Source organism: Polyodon spathula, chromosome 1 (assembly GCF_017654505.1).
Source record: "Polyodon spathula isolate WHYD16114869_AA chromosome 1, ASM1765450v1, whole genome shotgun sequence".
NCBI lineage: Eukaryota > Metazoa > Chordata > Actinopteri > Acipenseriformes > Polyodontidae > Polyodon > Polyodon spathula.
The window spans coordinates 18,504,186-18,520,692 of NC_054534.1; the positions used below are offsets into that span (position 1 = coordinate 18,504,186).

Genomic DNA, 16,507 nt, shown 5'->3' on the forward strand with positions numbered 1-16,507 from the left:
AAAGCTGCTTCATACAGTACACTAAAACAAATTAAATAAATTTAACTGTACTGTAAAGGGTTAATTTCGTCAATTGAAGTACAATTTGGTCTTTGCCACTTAAGAACGATCAGGAGTGATTTACATGCTCAAATGCCTTAATTAATACAAAAACATCTGTAAAGCAACTCAACAATATGATTTACAGCATGTGGCACTGATTACTATTATGTAATGTCCATGTAACTTTCATATTCTGACGGTGTTGTAAAGAAAGTTAAAAAAGTGAACCATAGAAAACAGCTCTATGTATGTGTCAAATCTGAAAGCAATGCATGTGGTTATGTAGACAAATCAGAGGCCAGAAGTCATCTCCAGTAGATCCCTCTGCTAGTCAATATTCATTACATCCCCACTAAAATCTGAAAATTCCATTACATTGTTTAGAAGATAATGTTACCATGAGAAAAACTTCTGCCACCCAGCCATACTGGATAGGATGTCAAGGTCAAAGTCAGCTACCCTCCCCCGATGGCGTGTGTTACACCTAGAAATGTTTGCTAATGCAAGAAATGGTCACCGATATATCAAGATTTCATTACGCAGCGGGGGCCCCACCTGTATAGTAGACAAAGACAAGAATTTTGTTCTGATTTTGACAGGTCATGACTGATCCAACCCTAAATCTTTTAGCCCTCCATGTTTGGGATGCCACTATTCTGTTATTAAAATATTTTCATTTAAAACTGCTGGAGAAAATCAGGACATCATGTATTAGCCCTTACATAATCCAAAAAAAACAACAAAAAACAAACAAACATTCTTGAAGAAAGGGATGAGGATTATAAATAAACATGTTCCTCTACAGCTACTATTCCAGTTCAGCACTTCAGGGTACTTGTGATATTCATAGTTGTCACATTGGGTCTCAAAATGGTTTCATCTCATCTTGAGGCTTCCAGTATCGCATCTACATAATTTATAACAATACCTGTGAGATTTGTTAGATCTTGCTGTTGTTTCCTGTGGTCCTGTTACATCGGAGATAGCTTTCAGTACTTTTGGAGTCAAATTCTGTTTTTTGTAGTAAAGTAAAACAGTAACGTGACTGACTGCCGAGAAAAGACAAACAAAAACGTCCCTGCCTGAATACACTGGCTGACCTCGATCACTAGCGGTGTTCAAAGAAGCGTCATTAGCTTCTGGAGGAATTCCAAGAGAAGCTTTTACAATTTTAGTGTTTCATTATTAGGCTCAGTTCAAACAAACAATACCAGCTTGGACAGATCGGAAATGCTGATCAGACCCCCATATTGTTTGACATGCCAAGCAATACCACAGTTCATAAAAAGGGAGACAAACAGGTGTGAGTAATCACGACTGGAAATGAGAAGCAGCACATAACTAATGCTCTGTGGGACAGCAGAAGGCTGCAAACTGTCTCCTTGTCTGTAAATCCATCTTTTATTTTATGTTTCATTTTTTCCTCAAATTGAGGGTGGGAAATTTGAAGGAATATGGTAGTAACCTTCTAACTTGTTATCATAAAATACATGTTCAATAAAAAAAGCTAAAAACAAATGACAGACAACAAACACTCCCCTGCTATACTACAAGCATGTGTGTCTGCTAGGGATTAAACTGCCCATGGAAAAGCACAACAAAATGCAATGGCTGATTTCATAGACCTGGATTAATGCTAATCCTGGACTACCTAATGTTAATTCAGTTAAAGCAGTCCGAGACTAGTGCTAATCAAGGTCTGTGAAAGCAGCTGTAAACATTTCATTATAATACACACATAGTTTTAATGCAGATCTTTTAGTGGCCTATTTGCTCACTCAAATGTCTGAGCCTTTCCCTACACTGTTTTATTTTCTCAGTAACATTCAATGGAGTAACTGTAAGGAAAATGTCTTCCTCATGAATTATTTATCTTTGGAGGTGAAGATGTGTAAAGAATAATCAAGCTGCAGCACGTAAGCAGTTCAGTGCTCAAGCCTACAAGTGCACATCTATCAGGTAAATCCAGCATTTTTAATAATAGGACCTCTACATTAGCAAACAAGACTAAACATAATCAATACCACATAGACCACAACACAATTGCAAACAAGTGGGATGCCATTATGGCTGGCCGTCATGGAAACCTGAAGGGAATGAGTCATAACATTCTTCTTATACTAGTCAATTTAGTGAATTTGTATAGTTTCAAATTAGATAGCACTACATAACAAGAATGCATATTACAAACTCATTATAAAAGCTTTTAACCTCAGCAACCAGTGACACAGGGGATCCTATTGAGTGATCCTATGGATATTCAAAAACACACACACACACACGGTATGTTGTACATATCTTTCTCAAGGAAGCATGTGTTTGAATCAAAACATTGGAGGTATTTATAGGTTTTTAACGGCATGACAACGACTTGTTATTGTTTATATTCAAATCCATGACTTATTTGAGAAATGGTGTTCTATATATTGACACAATTTTTACTTCTATCTTTACATCTGTATTAATTCTAATTAACAATAGTTTATATAAAATTATATTTATATTATCATGCAATGCCCTCCCCAGCGCATCAGCATGCACAACTTTTGAATTAATTTTGCTTATTTATTGATTTAAATGTTATGTATTTATTGGAGTTAATTAATTCATTCTTTTCTGTTGAGTCCCGCTGGCATAATCATTTTACTTCATAATACAACTACAACATAATAGTCTGTATCTAGATTCATAACGAGCATGCTGTTTTAACAAGTCCCCAACCCACCTGATTTGCGGGCATTCCCCATGTTAGCCACTACAGATTTGGTTGGTTTGGCTGTCAAAATCCTGTTCCCAGGAGGTCTTACAGTTGACTCTAGTTTGTGGAATTTGTGAATTCTGTCTCTTACAAGAATTGGATTTGGCCTCTCCTCGTACTCCGCTACCTCTCTTTTATCAGGCCAACCTAGATCCTTCTTTTGGACTACTTTATCAATTTCTGCCACCAGGTCCGACTCTGCCCTCTCTGTAGGGTTATATTTATGTACATGGACCACATCCTCCCTTTCTCCTAGCAGTTTGGAAAGAAGGGAATAGAAGTCACCTGCACAGAGAAAAGGAAAAGAAAAAGGAAGGACAAGAAACAAAGAGGCTGTAAATAGTTAAGATGAGATAGAGCAGAAGAACAGCAAATATATTATTACACATTTAGACAGGAGAAAGCTGCAGTAGATAAGAATTAGGAAAACAAGAAGAAATACTAATAAATGAAATGATGTAGGTGTTTTACATCATACCATGTAAGTGTTCAATCAAATAGGATTCATGGAAATGCACTGGGCTTGAAATTAACTTTCTTTAGAACTAGAGAGGGAAAACCCAACAGCCCAGTTTATAAACTCTTATGTCAAGCACCCAAATCAATTCATGCACTGGGAGTCGAGGTTTTCTTGTAAATTAAAAATGAGAATTATGAACAATATACATTTTGTAGGTAGTTATCCCAGATTCATGAAACCTAGAATTCTTGTTGATCAAGAACCACAGTTGAACAGACAAAGTGTGAAAACAAGATACTAAATATAAAATGTACTTCTTTGGTCACTGTAGATCATAATTATAAATAGTATGGAATAGTTCAACACAATGTATGGCACTGGTACTGAAGACAAATTAAGGTACAAGTGCTGCTAAACGTTAATGTAATTAACAAACTAAAAGCTAATTAGACAGTCAAAACATAGACAAGTTGTCTGGAACTTTTGTTTTCATGACAACACTGTTCATGGAGAAATACAGTGCCTAAAATTTTCACCTTTTGTTGCCTTATAGCCTGGAATTAAAATTGTTTTTTTTGTTGTTTTTTTTATTTATTTACACATCCTACCCCACAACTTCCAAGTGAAAAAAATATTCTAGAAATCTGTAGAAAATTAATTAAAAATAAAAACTGAAATAGCTTGGTTGGATAAGTGTCCACCCCTTGTAATAGCAACCAAAAATTAGCTCAGGTGTAATCGATCACCTTCAAAATCACACACCAAGTTAAGTGGCCTCCACCTGTGTTAAATTGTAGTGATCCACATGATTTCAGGATACATTCAGCAGTTCCTGTAGGTTCCCTCTGCTGGGTAGTGCATTTCAAAGCAAAAGATTCAACCACGAGTACTAAGGCAATTTCAAAAGAACTCCGGTACAAAGCTGTTCAAAAGGCACAGATCAGGGGATGGGTATTAAAAAAAAAAATATCAAAGGCCTTGAATATCCACGATCAAGACGACTATTAAGATGTGGAAGGTGTATAGCACCACCAAGACCTTGCCTAGATCAGGCCGTCCATGCAAACTGGATGATCGAGCAAGAAGGAGACTGATCAGAGAGGCTACCAAGAGGCCAATGACAACTTTGCAAGAGCTACAGGCTTTCATGGCCAAGATTGGTCAAAGTGTGCTTGTATGGTAGGGTGGCAAAAAGGATGCCGTTACTCAAGAAAGCCCACCTTGAATCCTGTTTAAAGTATGCAAAAAAAAACACTCAGGAGTTTTGTGGTCTGACAAAATTAAAATGGAACTATCTGGCCTAAATGCAAAGCGTTATGTTTGGCGCAAACCCAACACAGCGCATCACCCAAAGAACACCATCCCTACTGTGAAGCACGGTGGTTGCAGCATCGTGTTACACATGGGGATGTTTCTCATCGGCAGGGACTGGGGCACTTGTCAGGATAGAAGGGAAAATGAATGGAGCAAAGTATAGAGAAGTCCTTGAGGAAAACCTGCTGCCCTCTGCAAGAAAGCAGAAACTGGGATGGAAGTTCACTTTCCAGCATGACAATAACCCACAGCACACAGCCAAAGCTGGAGTGGCTAAGGAACAAAAAGGTAAATGTCCCTGAGTGGCCCATTCAGAGCCCGACCTAAATCCAATCGAAAATCTGTGGCATGACTTGAAGACTGCTGTCCATCAACGCTCCCCAAGGAACTTGACAGAGCTTGAACAGTTTTGTAAAGAACGGTCAAATATTGCCAAATCTAGGTGTGCAAAGTTGGTAGAGACCTATCCCAACAGACTCACAGCTGTAATTGCTGCCAAAGGTGCTTCCACCAAATATTAACTCAGGGGGATGGAGACTTATCCAATTATCTTTCAGTTTTAATATATAATTTTTTTCTTAATAAAAACTTTTTTCCCCATTAACAGTGTGGAGTATGGTGTGTAGATAAGTGGAAAAAAATCCTCATTTAAAACACATGAAACTTTGAGGCACCGACACAAAAAAATGTGAAAAAAGTTCAAGGGGGTGTAGACTTTCTATAGACACTGTAAGCTTCTGTGTATATTTCAGAATACCGTATCAAAATCACTATGTGATGTGTCATAGTTGCCTGTATTTAAGGGGCAGTACCCACCATTATTTTGTTTGTTCTGTTGCAAATACATTTCAGTTACCCTTCACCTGAAACCTGAACTCTGTGTCATTTTGAGGGCTTCCACACTTATTTAATCGTATCACAAGACACTAAACAGTTTTCTTTCTTTGCAATACTGTACAGGGTCATGTTTCCTGTTTATGGTTGATGATACATTAACACATGTGATGGAGAAATGGTTTCCAGGGTTGGTGATGTGTGCATGCCAAACAGAACATGTGTGCAAAAATTCCCATTTACCACATTTACCTCATGTTTCTCCATGTGAGGGATGAAGCAGACAAAGACCATTATGATTTTAAAGTTTGTTCAAGGGTTTTTCACCCAAAAAAATAATTGATGCAGCCGTTGACACAAGGGGGTCAAGTAAACCTCCTTGTTCCACTACAGCTGGAATGATCTTATAGTGGTAACACTGTTAAAGTAATTTTTTCATTAACTCAAGTAAAAATTGTTATTTTGCACTTCGTACAGTACGTCTTGCTAGAAAATCTTACCCATCCAAATTGCCTAGAGGCCAGACAATTATTTTGCACTGCAGCCTATGCAAACTTAAGAGCAATGTAAATTACTCAAGATGTACAAATAATGAGCCACAATCATGATCATGAGGGTCACAATGAGTGCCACCTGTACGTCGGGCTATTTAGCGGCCGCACTTACAGCCCAGAGGTGAGGCGAGTAAGGAGTAGGGTGACCAGTAGGCGCTGTATGAGATTTGTGGAGCAAGAAAATCAAATGAAACAAAAAAAAATATGACAGAGGAAGGGAAGCAAAGTCCTCTTGGCGCAAAGAGAAGTAAAGGAAAGTTTTCTGATGAGGAGCTGAGGTTACTAAGCATGAAACTGAATTGCTACCAAAGAAACCATATCGTCCTCTATAGTGGAGAAAGTGAATGCTATCGTTGTTACCAGGACAGTCAACCAGGTGATGAAAAGGTGAAATTCAGCTATTAGGTCTAGGATGACCTGCAGCGTGAGACGATCATGCCTTACCACTCTATCCTCCGGCATCCCAAACAAAGTGAACCTGGGTTTGAATATGCAGGGTCTTCTCCGTCCTGCCCTTCTCCTCTGGTTTTCCTGCCTGTCCTCAACAAGAGCCAATCGTCGCCGCACCCGGAAGTGTACCACAGCAACCATCCCGAGGCCAATGACAGGTCTCTGCAGCTGTGTGGTTTTATACTGCTCTTAATTACCTGCTTCTACAATGGCTTGCACCTTGTATGAGGTGGTGCAAAGTTTTTGGAGGGTGAGCAATTGCACAATTGCAAGGCAAAATCCTTACATTCTCTTATAACGTTTGGGCTCACCGTGTATTCTTCATTTGAATACAATTCAATATCATTTAAAACAGATTCATGATGGCAAAGTGCTAATTTGACCAAGGTTGAAGAACACCAGATTTTTATTTTTATTTTTAAACAGGTTTGCGCATGCAAAACGTCGATTGTGGAAGCAATATGGGTGTTTTACAGTCGCAAACCACTTTGCACGTATCTTTACATCATCCCCTGTGTATCTAGGTCTATTCTTTACTTTAGTATATTTGTTGTTAACAAAAAAAAAGTATTCAAAAACTGGAGTTTTACATCACTACAGAATATTTACAATGGTTCACTGTTGTTTATTGCAGCTATAGCTTTACCAATACTTGTACTATGTTTTTGTTTAATCACAGCTAAATAAGATTGATAGAAATATCTATCTATCTATGTGTAAAAGACACAAGATGAATATAAATGACTTGTTTTCAAATAAAAATATGTGCTTTTATATGTGTTGTAACCTGTATTTAAATGTGTTATGTTAAAATATAAAATATGGTGGTAGTTTACAGGGCTTTCTCATTACCACTTTATAATAATATTCAGAGTTTGTCTTTATATTCTCTTTAAATTAGTTCACTTTATTGAGTAAACCAGCAATACAAATAAAGTAAAGCTAAGCTAAGGTCATTAAAAAGCATCTTACAACAGGTTTGCCAGCTCATTCTTTTATTCTAACAGACATCGATAAAATCCCCATTTGTTATTATACAAGCAACCTCTGCAGATATTGATTATATGTCACACATTTCCCCTAACAAAGCAACCTGCAACAGCAGCAAGATGACATTTGTGCACTTTAAGCTGATATAGTGATCACTAACAGGGCGTAGTGTACTTATAGGATGCCAGATTACTGTAGTTTAGCACACATTTATAACTAGTTTGTACTTCAGTCATCAATAAGAGCATTAAAAACGTCACTTTAACACTGGCAAATAAATGTGTCATAAATTGTATGTGTTCTAATCAAGCCACTATCCATAAAAGCACATTAACTTTAGTATATTATAAATAGTAATATCTTATACTAGTCGAGTGTTTCCACCTCCAAAAATCCTCAATTCTAATTGATTGAAGGTTCTTTACACATACAGTTGTGTTTTTTCCCCCCCATTTCCTAGTACACTTATAGCTGCTGCTACATTAATCTTCCTGCACCAAACGTCAACTTGCATGGCAAACATTTCCAGACTAAAAAAGGCTAACAAATTTAAATTTGTTTCACACAAACTTGGTATGACTTCAAACACTTGAAACTGAAGTATTATTTGGCACACAGGCAGGAGATCTAAAACGTGTTCACAACAAACAGCAATACGTAATGAGATGGTGATGATTGTTTGAAAAAGTAGACCTACAAATCAGTGATCACAGGACAATAAAAGAGTCACTGTTCCATTTAGTCAAGAAGTTCCGAAATGGAACCCAAGAACAAAAAGTTACAAATCTGCCATGAGACCTGACAAACAGCATTGTGTTTTAATGCTAATCTTGGACAAGCAGAATGCTTCTCCCTTTCAGACTCTGAGCAATCTGTGATATACAAGCTTTATCCGGTCCTTATTTATTGAGCTCATCTATCAAAACCAGCCCTGAAAACACCAAGAGACAAAAGAAAGCCATTGAATGATAGACACAGAATTTGTTTCCTAATAATGGCACAGGCAAATAAAGAGTGTGATTAATCAACCTGTCGGATTCATGTTACAGACCTTCTTAATGGCAGAAGCACACAGATCATAAGACATTTGGGGTTCGATATGGGGTGCAGTCTATTTCTTATACATTTGTAGATTTGTACTGGGCAGAAATTAGATGTTTTCTTAAGGATTTACAATGGAAACTGAATGATATGCAAGGGCTGTACTGCAATTAAGTCTCATACTTTAACCAATATGAATATAAACTGTCAGTTCCTATGGCAAAGGTCTACCTGTACAGTTTAAAACCAGGGTTTTATATTCAATACAAACATATTAAAATAATCAGTTGGATCTGTAAATCAGGTACAGCTACTGCTGATGCAAGGGTATCTCCAGCACAGACTAAAACTTTTCTGATATTCAAAGTAGGTCATATTTTAGTTTGACACATTTTCCTCTATGCTTGTGCTTCATTGATTCTTTCCCCCCCTGCATGTGCAAGTTTTCTAGATATCTTAAACAACAGAAGATACTGCTGACATATACGTGTCACCAACATTATAATATCACTTTAAACCCTCTGCCTTGTGTCATTATTTTCAAAAGCCTGAGTCATAATCCTTGTGGCCTTGTTGTCTGCAATAGTATCTAAAAAGAGATCTTGCACAGTCTGAACAGGATTTAGTTAATCCAGACTAACCATATGTTTATAATAGTCTCAAACAAACACAACATTAATCCAGTACTAGCCGTACAGTGATATGGCCGAAATAAATAAATAAATAAATAAATAAATAAATAAATAAATAAATAAAATAAAATAAAATAAAATAAAAAGGTTCTTGTCGCTGACTATGAGCACTTCTGTACAAATGCCTGGTTTTGTTAGTTATACACAGAATGCTAGAATGAGTAATGCTTGGGTCAGCCGTTTCCAAAACAACAAGGATTTCTGCATACCATAATTACCATCTATATACTTGGCCAAGGCTGCTCTAAGTATAAGCTGAGATAGTGGTGTAACGTTTTGAATTGTACTCATTTGTATGTGGTGTTCATACAGTATTTGATATATTTTGCCCATTTTTTGTGAAGATCACCTTTTCATAAGTATTTCATAAGACAGAGAGCGAACGATTTTTGGTGTCAGATCTCCTTCCAGAACTGTGAGGGCACAGTGTAAAAGGAACGGAGTACCCTTAACTAAATGGCACGACAATTTATTCCTTAGGGTAGGAAGTCATTTAGGTCATTTAGGAAGTGGGCTGAGCTACGGCAATCAATTTCAATGACTCGGACGGGGGGCGGGGTGGCATCCCAGCTACAGGATATGAGCGAGGGTATAAACAGGAGAAGTGAAAGTGATCTTTTCCTTTGTATATGGTTAGCAACAACCTAGAAGTCCCTGTTATTTGTGAAAGAAACCGTGAGTGTTTGTTAGTTTTGTCTTGTAAAGCTGTTTGTTTGCATTGTCTGTTTCAAGATTACTAACACGATCCGGAGCTGCAGCCGCAGGCCAGCATCAAACCAGGATATCACCACTCACTTTTCACTGAGGAACTGTCTGTGCACCACGAGCACTTAATTCACGCAATGTAGGAACCGGGTCTGTGCTTGTGTTTTGTGTGGGTGAGAAAAGACTGAACTTTTGGTTTCGGGTCAAACCCGTTGGATTTACAAACAGAAGTGATACACGCCACTTTACCACATTATTATTGTTTACAGGTTTTGCCATAAGGCTCTGGGCATTTTAATCATTAATAAACACCCTTGCACCTGTGAATCATTGTCTGTGTGATTAATCCGCTCTGCACTGCACTCACCTGCATGTACTCGCCACTTTGCCATAGTTATCTTTCAATTACAGTTCCGATTTACTTTCCTCAACTGCACCAAGGTAACACTGAGACCATCATCAGCATTACAATTTGAAGATTTTATTCAACATCATTCCAGTCATGTTCTTAGGAAGTGTTAGCATGATAGGTTCCCGAAATAAAATTAAAAAACGTGACAACAGGTGGACAGGCAGCAAGCCACAATTCCCCATATTTTGATACACTCAATAACTTGGTAATAAAGAATTACCTTAACAAGCTTAACCACAAATAGGAAAGCAGTTTCCTAGATATATGTAAAAATGTACGTGTGACATAATGGACAGGTATACCTTAAAATAATACCTTAAAATTATGACACATAGTACAATATGTGCTACACCTACACCTTCCTCCAGCAGCACTACCTAAGGGGGGATAGAAAGTCAAGTGTGAATGGCACAGTTCGTTTACTGCTGTACACATTTATCATTGCAGGATTCTTAAATGTGTAATATGGGTAGCCAACGGTTTAAAAATAATAATAATAAAAAAAGAAGATTACAAAAAAATATTATTGAGCATTTTCTAATAAGTAACACCTAACCGTTATTTCAATAATGTTTCTTGCAACACCACAACAGTTCAAATCTTGATAGAACCTGGGATGCCTATAAGGGAGTAAATAGGGAAAGGGAGGGGTGTTGAGTTTAAGTTTGTTTAAAACGTATTTAAATCAAGTTCAGCAACACTTTAGAACAAGTGGATGCATACTGTTTTCTATTCACTTCCCAAATGAATTACAGTACTGTAGATGGCAGTCCTTACACCAAGTCAGCAGTTTTCAACAATGTATTATTCAGAAGATGAGAAACACAGTTAGTATGAGCGTAATCTTATGCAAAATATATATTCATACATTGTACAGTTTTTCATATTCAATATTTCTTTAGTGTTTTCCTTATACAAATAGATTATGCACAAATTAATGTTGCACAAATTTATAAAAAAAATATTGTTAATTGAAATATCAAAAAAAAAACTTTAGATGAATAATTTGGTTGAATGAATTATGTAGTACCCTGTAAAGGTTAGAGAACGCAAAAGCAAGCGCTAAGTCACAGAAATAAGGGGCACTATTTGATGACGTGCTCTGCATTTCAGTAATATAATGTTTTTAACAGTATCTGTGATAAACCAACAGAGACTAGCTTTTCAGTTTCAAAAAGCCATGCATGCTTAATCACAAGTGCCAGTGAAAAGGTCAACAAGCAATATTTTCCCAATTCCAGTTCTGCCCCAAGAGTTGACCGACATCTGACTCTTCTATGAACAATATGCCTCTTTCACCACATTTTAATACTACTGCCGTCTCACTGCTTTGACAAACAAGCCACAGGAAACAGCATGGCATCCGTGGACTGGAGGAGCAGATGCACTCTTTGGACAAGGGGATATGGGCGATGTTATAAAAAGGGGACGTAGTGATGTGATCTGTTCCTTTGTGAATGGTTATGTTAAATGACCAAAACGAGAACCTGTGCTGTGAAACACAAGTGTTTTTGTTTGTTATTCATAATACTGTTTGTAATTATTTGGATGGCTAACACGATCCGGAGTTGTTGCCAAAGGCCAGCACTAAACTCGGATCAACAACACTGCATTTTTGTTGTCACTAAAGAACTGTATTCACCAGCACTAGAATACGCACTGTGGACTGGTGTTTGTGTATGTGTTAGGTGTGGGTGAACTGAAACAGGACTGTTATTATTTTGAGGCAAATCTAGTCTGATTTTTTTTATTATTATTATCTCGGGGCAAACCCGTGGATTATAAATAAGCCATACATGCCACTGTATTGTTTCTAACCCTAAACCACAACATGATACTCTCAGCAATTTGGGCCAAGGAATGTCCTTCTCAACGTTCATCACAACTGGATATATAGTTAATAAATATTTACTTGTATGCATGCACTGTGCCTCAACTACTGTATATCTTTAACAAGTTTTGTAAAATGCAAATAAGTACACTTTGCTGTGGTCTTGGAATGGATCTTAACAAAATAACATATTAGCATCCCAATTGCCTAAATGAATTTTGAGATCAGGTCTGCTTTGTCTCTCGCAAACGTATTTCAAGGACAATGCTAACCTTATATTTTCTATTTCATGGTGTACGCACGTGGGCAAGAAGTGGTTCACAAAAAGACTCTGCAGTGACTGGGAGTTATAATCCTGCTGTGAGCACAGCGTGAGTATCCAGCATCAAAAAGAAAGGGTCATCCAAACGCCTCTAAAAACATGATGGTCGTTAACATCTGAAAAATGTATACTTCTATGTAGTGGGCGGTTATATACAATGAAGAAAAAGAATGTTGCACTTGAAAACACAATGGACAACTATAAACAAAAGTCTTTTCTCTAACACAAGAGGATGCTATCAAAATAAATATTAAACATTTGTCCATGGCTATGAAAACTATCACAACAACATTACTAATGTGTTTGGTATTGGAATGGAATTACAGAATAACCATAACAACCACACCCAGATGATTATTAGTATTTACGAAATGCAGATCTCCCACATATATTCAGTCAAACATACACACAGGAAAGATTTTTGTTTTGCAGAGCACCTAAAAACAATGTAAAATGATGCGGGTGTACTGTGTCCATGGTAACCGAGGCTTCAGACTGCCTATCCTTGTGCATCCGTTACCTCCGTGGTCTCAGAGAATATGGCTCGTAAAGCTGTTCACTACAAACGGTTACCAAATTGTGCAGCATCACTGTTTTATTTTTATTTTTTGACCGTTCAAATAAGCTGTGCATATCTATTTGTATTATTTGTCAACATATATAGTTTCTTTTCCTTATGGATTATTTATTCATTTGTGTTTGTAGAACATAAAACAGCAAAAGATAACATCTTATAAATCACAGATTTGAAAGTACTTTGCATATGTGTCAATGTATGATTCTATGTATGTCAGGGCATACCTACTTATAGTAAAACAGTATTGAGCATATTAGAATGAGGTAATATGAGTGAGACATTCTAACAAGACAGAGGAACAACAAAGCAGGGCTAGGTGTTTAACCCCCAAAACAATCTATTTAGAAGGTTAAACCTTGTTTTTTTTGTTTTTTTTTTCTAGAAAGGAAATATGTATATACTTAACCAACTAACTTGGTGTTTCTCTGTTTGAATAAATCCCATTAAACTGACAGAACCCAGATGGAACTGGCATAGCTACACAAACTAATGGTTACTATATAAAAGGTTTAGGGCTTTCTTTCAGTTCGTCTAACAGGTTTCAGTTTGACATGCATACATTTTTTTTCTGATAAGGATATTGCAGGATTGTAGGATATTGCAGTTTCACTCACCCTGGTCTAGGACCGTCTCCTCTTCCCTTTTGGGCTGCTGTAGAACAGAATCTTCCTTTACAACTTTAGGATCTAAAATGTATTCATACAGTACATTATACAATGACATCCTTGTTACCCTTACACTACTAGTTCACTCTCAATTAATATTTTGTGGAAACAATAAAGGAGATTTTACAAAATGTGGGTAAAAGCAACATATGCAGGACAGTAAACGCAAGGAACCAGATCATTTAAAATGGTTAATATTGTATTAGCTTAACATATTAACCAATTTCACTCTAAAAAAATAAAATAAATAAACAAACAAACTTTGGCACACCCTCCAAATCCACAAACACATACTGTACTTCACGCTTGCACATCTGTACCTCAAAAGAATCATAAATAAATGTCTGTCGAACGTTTGAGTTGTCTGGGTATCTTATATCCCCAAAGTGCCCCCCCTGTGTATTATCTGTTATGTGTTGCGTGTGGTGTGTTTAAATGTTGGTGTATAGACATTGGTACACGGGATATAAACGGGTCTGTGTAACACGAGTGTTTAAAATGTATATGTGTATTTAGGCACGAGGATTGCACAGCACTTCACGTGCAAGTAAAATGTAGTAATATGTGAGCACAGGGAATTGCACTTTATTAATTCACGTGCTGGGATTCAAGTGAATAATTAATTGGTAATTGAATCCCAGCACAATAGTATATATAGATGCACGTTGTCACATACTGGTGGTTGGGTGTTCGGTGAGTGGAGAACGGGAGAGAGAGAAGGAGTAACTTAATATATCAATTGCTATTGCGTGCTGGTGGGACCAGCACGATACTTGTTTATTTAAAACTCACCGTGTTTGTCAGTGTGTCTGTCCGTGCACCGTTTTGTTAAGTTTAGTCTGTTTTTGTTTGTCTATTTATTTTGGCGTAGAGTGCCGTGTCCTGTGTTTTCGTGTTTTGTTTAAACCTTTTATTTTGTAATAAACCGGCGCCAACAGGCGTCTTCATCATTTCATTTCACATCATCGTCTTTGTATATTTCATTCCTTCCTGGTTCTGACGCCGCCCACTTGGCCGTCTTTGTGACATCCCCCAAAAGATCATTGTACACATTACTTTGTAAAATACTGAAATGTACTGTTTAGCTTGCTATCTCAGGTAAAGAATATATTTTACCTGTGTGAGGTCCATGCCCATGCATCATCATCATCATGTCCTCAGGGCTGACCGGAACTGGAATGTTAGCCTCTTCAGGAATATTTCTGAACATGTCACTGTTACCACCTTGCATGCAGCTCATGTATGGAACAGCTTGTTTTGCATCCATGTAATACATGATATAGAAATTGCACATTTCATCTGCTGAAGTACTCCTGTCGACATCAGAGACACAAAAAACAGTAAAGTATACGGAAATATTATTTTAATATTAACAGTATAACCACCTGTTAGTTAGTAATGCAAATACTAGTTCTTTATTCAAGTGTCCCCCCCACCCCCACCATTCTCATTCAATATGCACCATTCTATACAATTTTAATTAGTTATCACAGACAGCAAACAGAGGCACAGGGGCGTTCTATTTACCACTTGGAAGAATACATCAATGTCTACTTTCCTCACTGGTGTCATGAAACGTTCATTTATTCACCATGACAACCGTAATGACATGGAAGAGACACACAAAGAAAGTTCCAAAAAAGGAAATGGGTTTTTCCATGCATTAAAAAAAAATCAGGTTCCCAAGAGACTACGGGGAGCAGCCATTTCCTTTACTTGGCAATGCTTTCACAATTCTCTGGGCTCACATTGTCGGTGTGCCTGTCACAGCCTGGAACACCACTGGAAGGTGGCAGAGGGCTGGAATTACAATGTTTTTTTCTCCGATTCACATGAGACAATGCCAAGGTGACAGTAATGACATAAATACTTAGTTAAAAGTACAGTTTAAAGTCTTAAAAGCATTGCTGTCTGTGCCATATCTACATGTACAGCTTCACTTTATACATAGAAAGGACAAGAAAGAAAATGTATACAAAAATAGGTGCAAAAAACTAAACAAAAAAAATACTTGTTACTTTCAGGAATATATGTAGCTGTTTTATTCTGTTTCACTAGAATGGCAAACTAACTTGCTGTATGTATTTCACATTATTGTATTAAAGCATGACCTTTTCATCAACATGCAAAGTATTCTTAACTTGTACGTTTGCCAGCACCCAGAGAACTGCATAAATGGTGAACCTTACAGAAAAAACAAATGCTCACCAAGGTACTGAAAATGCAATCCACATCTTAAATATGTTATATACATATAATATTTAAATTATAATAATGGCTTCTTCAAACTGAAGGTCACACACCTTACATGGGACACCCCACAAATAGGACTTCGTTAGTACAGTCATGCAGGATGAAGTACATGTCCAGAGTTTCCACTAGCTTTTGCTTTTTTATGCACTTACTTTTTTCAGGGTAAAAAAAAAAAAAAAAAAAAAAAAAAAGTCTCTTAACAATAAGGAAAAATCCAATGAAGGTCAAATTAAAAAAAAAAAAAATAAATAAATAGATGAATTAATTTAAAACCTCACCCAATGTATGTAGTACTTGTCTTTCCCTCCCCTGTAAAAACACATCTAGCAGCTATTGTGTCTCCATATCTGATGTCAATAGCATTGCTTACTGGGTAGAATGCCTGTGGAAAACCAGAAATTAAACCAGTGAAGGCATGAGCATAAGGTAATCAACAAACAACAAAACATGTTTACAAGTAGGGTTCCCATTAAGTAAAACAGGCAACAGGTAGAGAAGACAAGCACAGGAGCATGTCAACTAGATATCCTAATAATGTAACTTATAATGCAAAGAGTGTGTAAAAAAAAAAAAAAAAAAAAAAAACCACACATGCTCACACAGATGT

General features: G+C 37.0%; 1 protein-coding gene across 4 annotated transcripts in view; it reads right to left on the bottom strand.

Annotated features, from left to right (window-relative positions):
• LOC121315078 (peptidyl-glycine alpha-amidating monooxygenase B-like) overlaps positions 1-16,507 on the bottom strand; it is an 83,950-nt gene that overhangs the window by 15,373 nt on the left and 52,070 nt on the right. For 3 of the 4 annotated variants that reach the window (XM_041248997.1, XM_041248981.1, XM_041248988.1), the window contains 4 exons: positions 16,179-16,282; positions 14,764-14,960; positions 13,597-13,668; positions 2,768-3,085 (listed from right to left, as the gene is read on the bottom strand). In XM_041248997.1, the coding sequence (XP_041104931.1) occupies positions 2,768-3,085; positions 13,597-13,668; positions 14,764-14,960; positions 16,179-16,282 (691 nt within the window). The remainder of the gene's footprint in view (positions 1-2,767; positions 3,086-13,596; positions 13,669-14,763; positions 14,961-16,178; positions 16,283-16,507) is intronic. The other variant, XM_041249006.1, reaches the window with a different exon arrangement.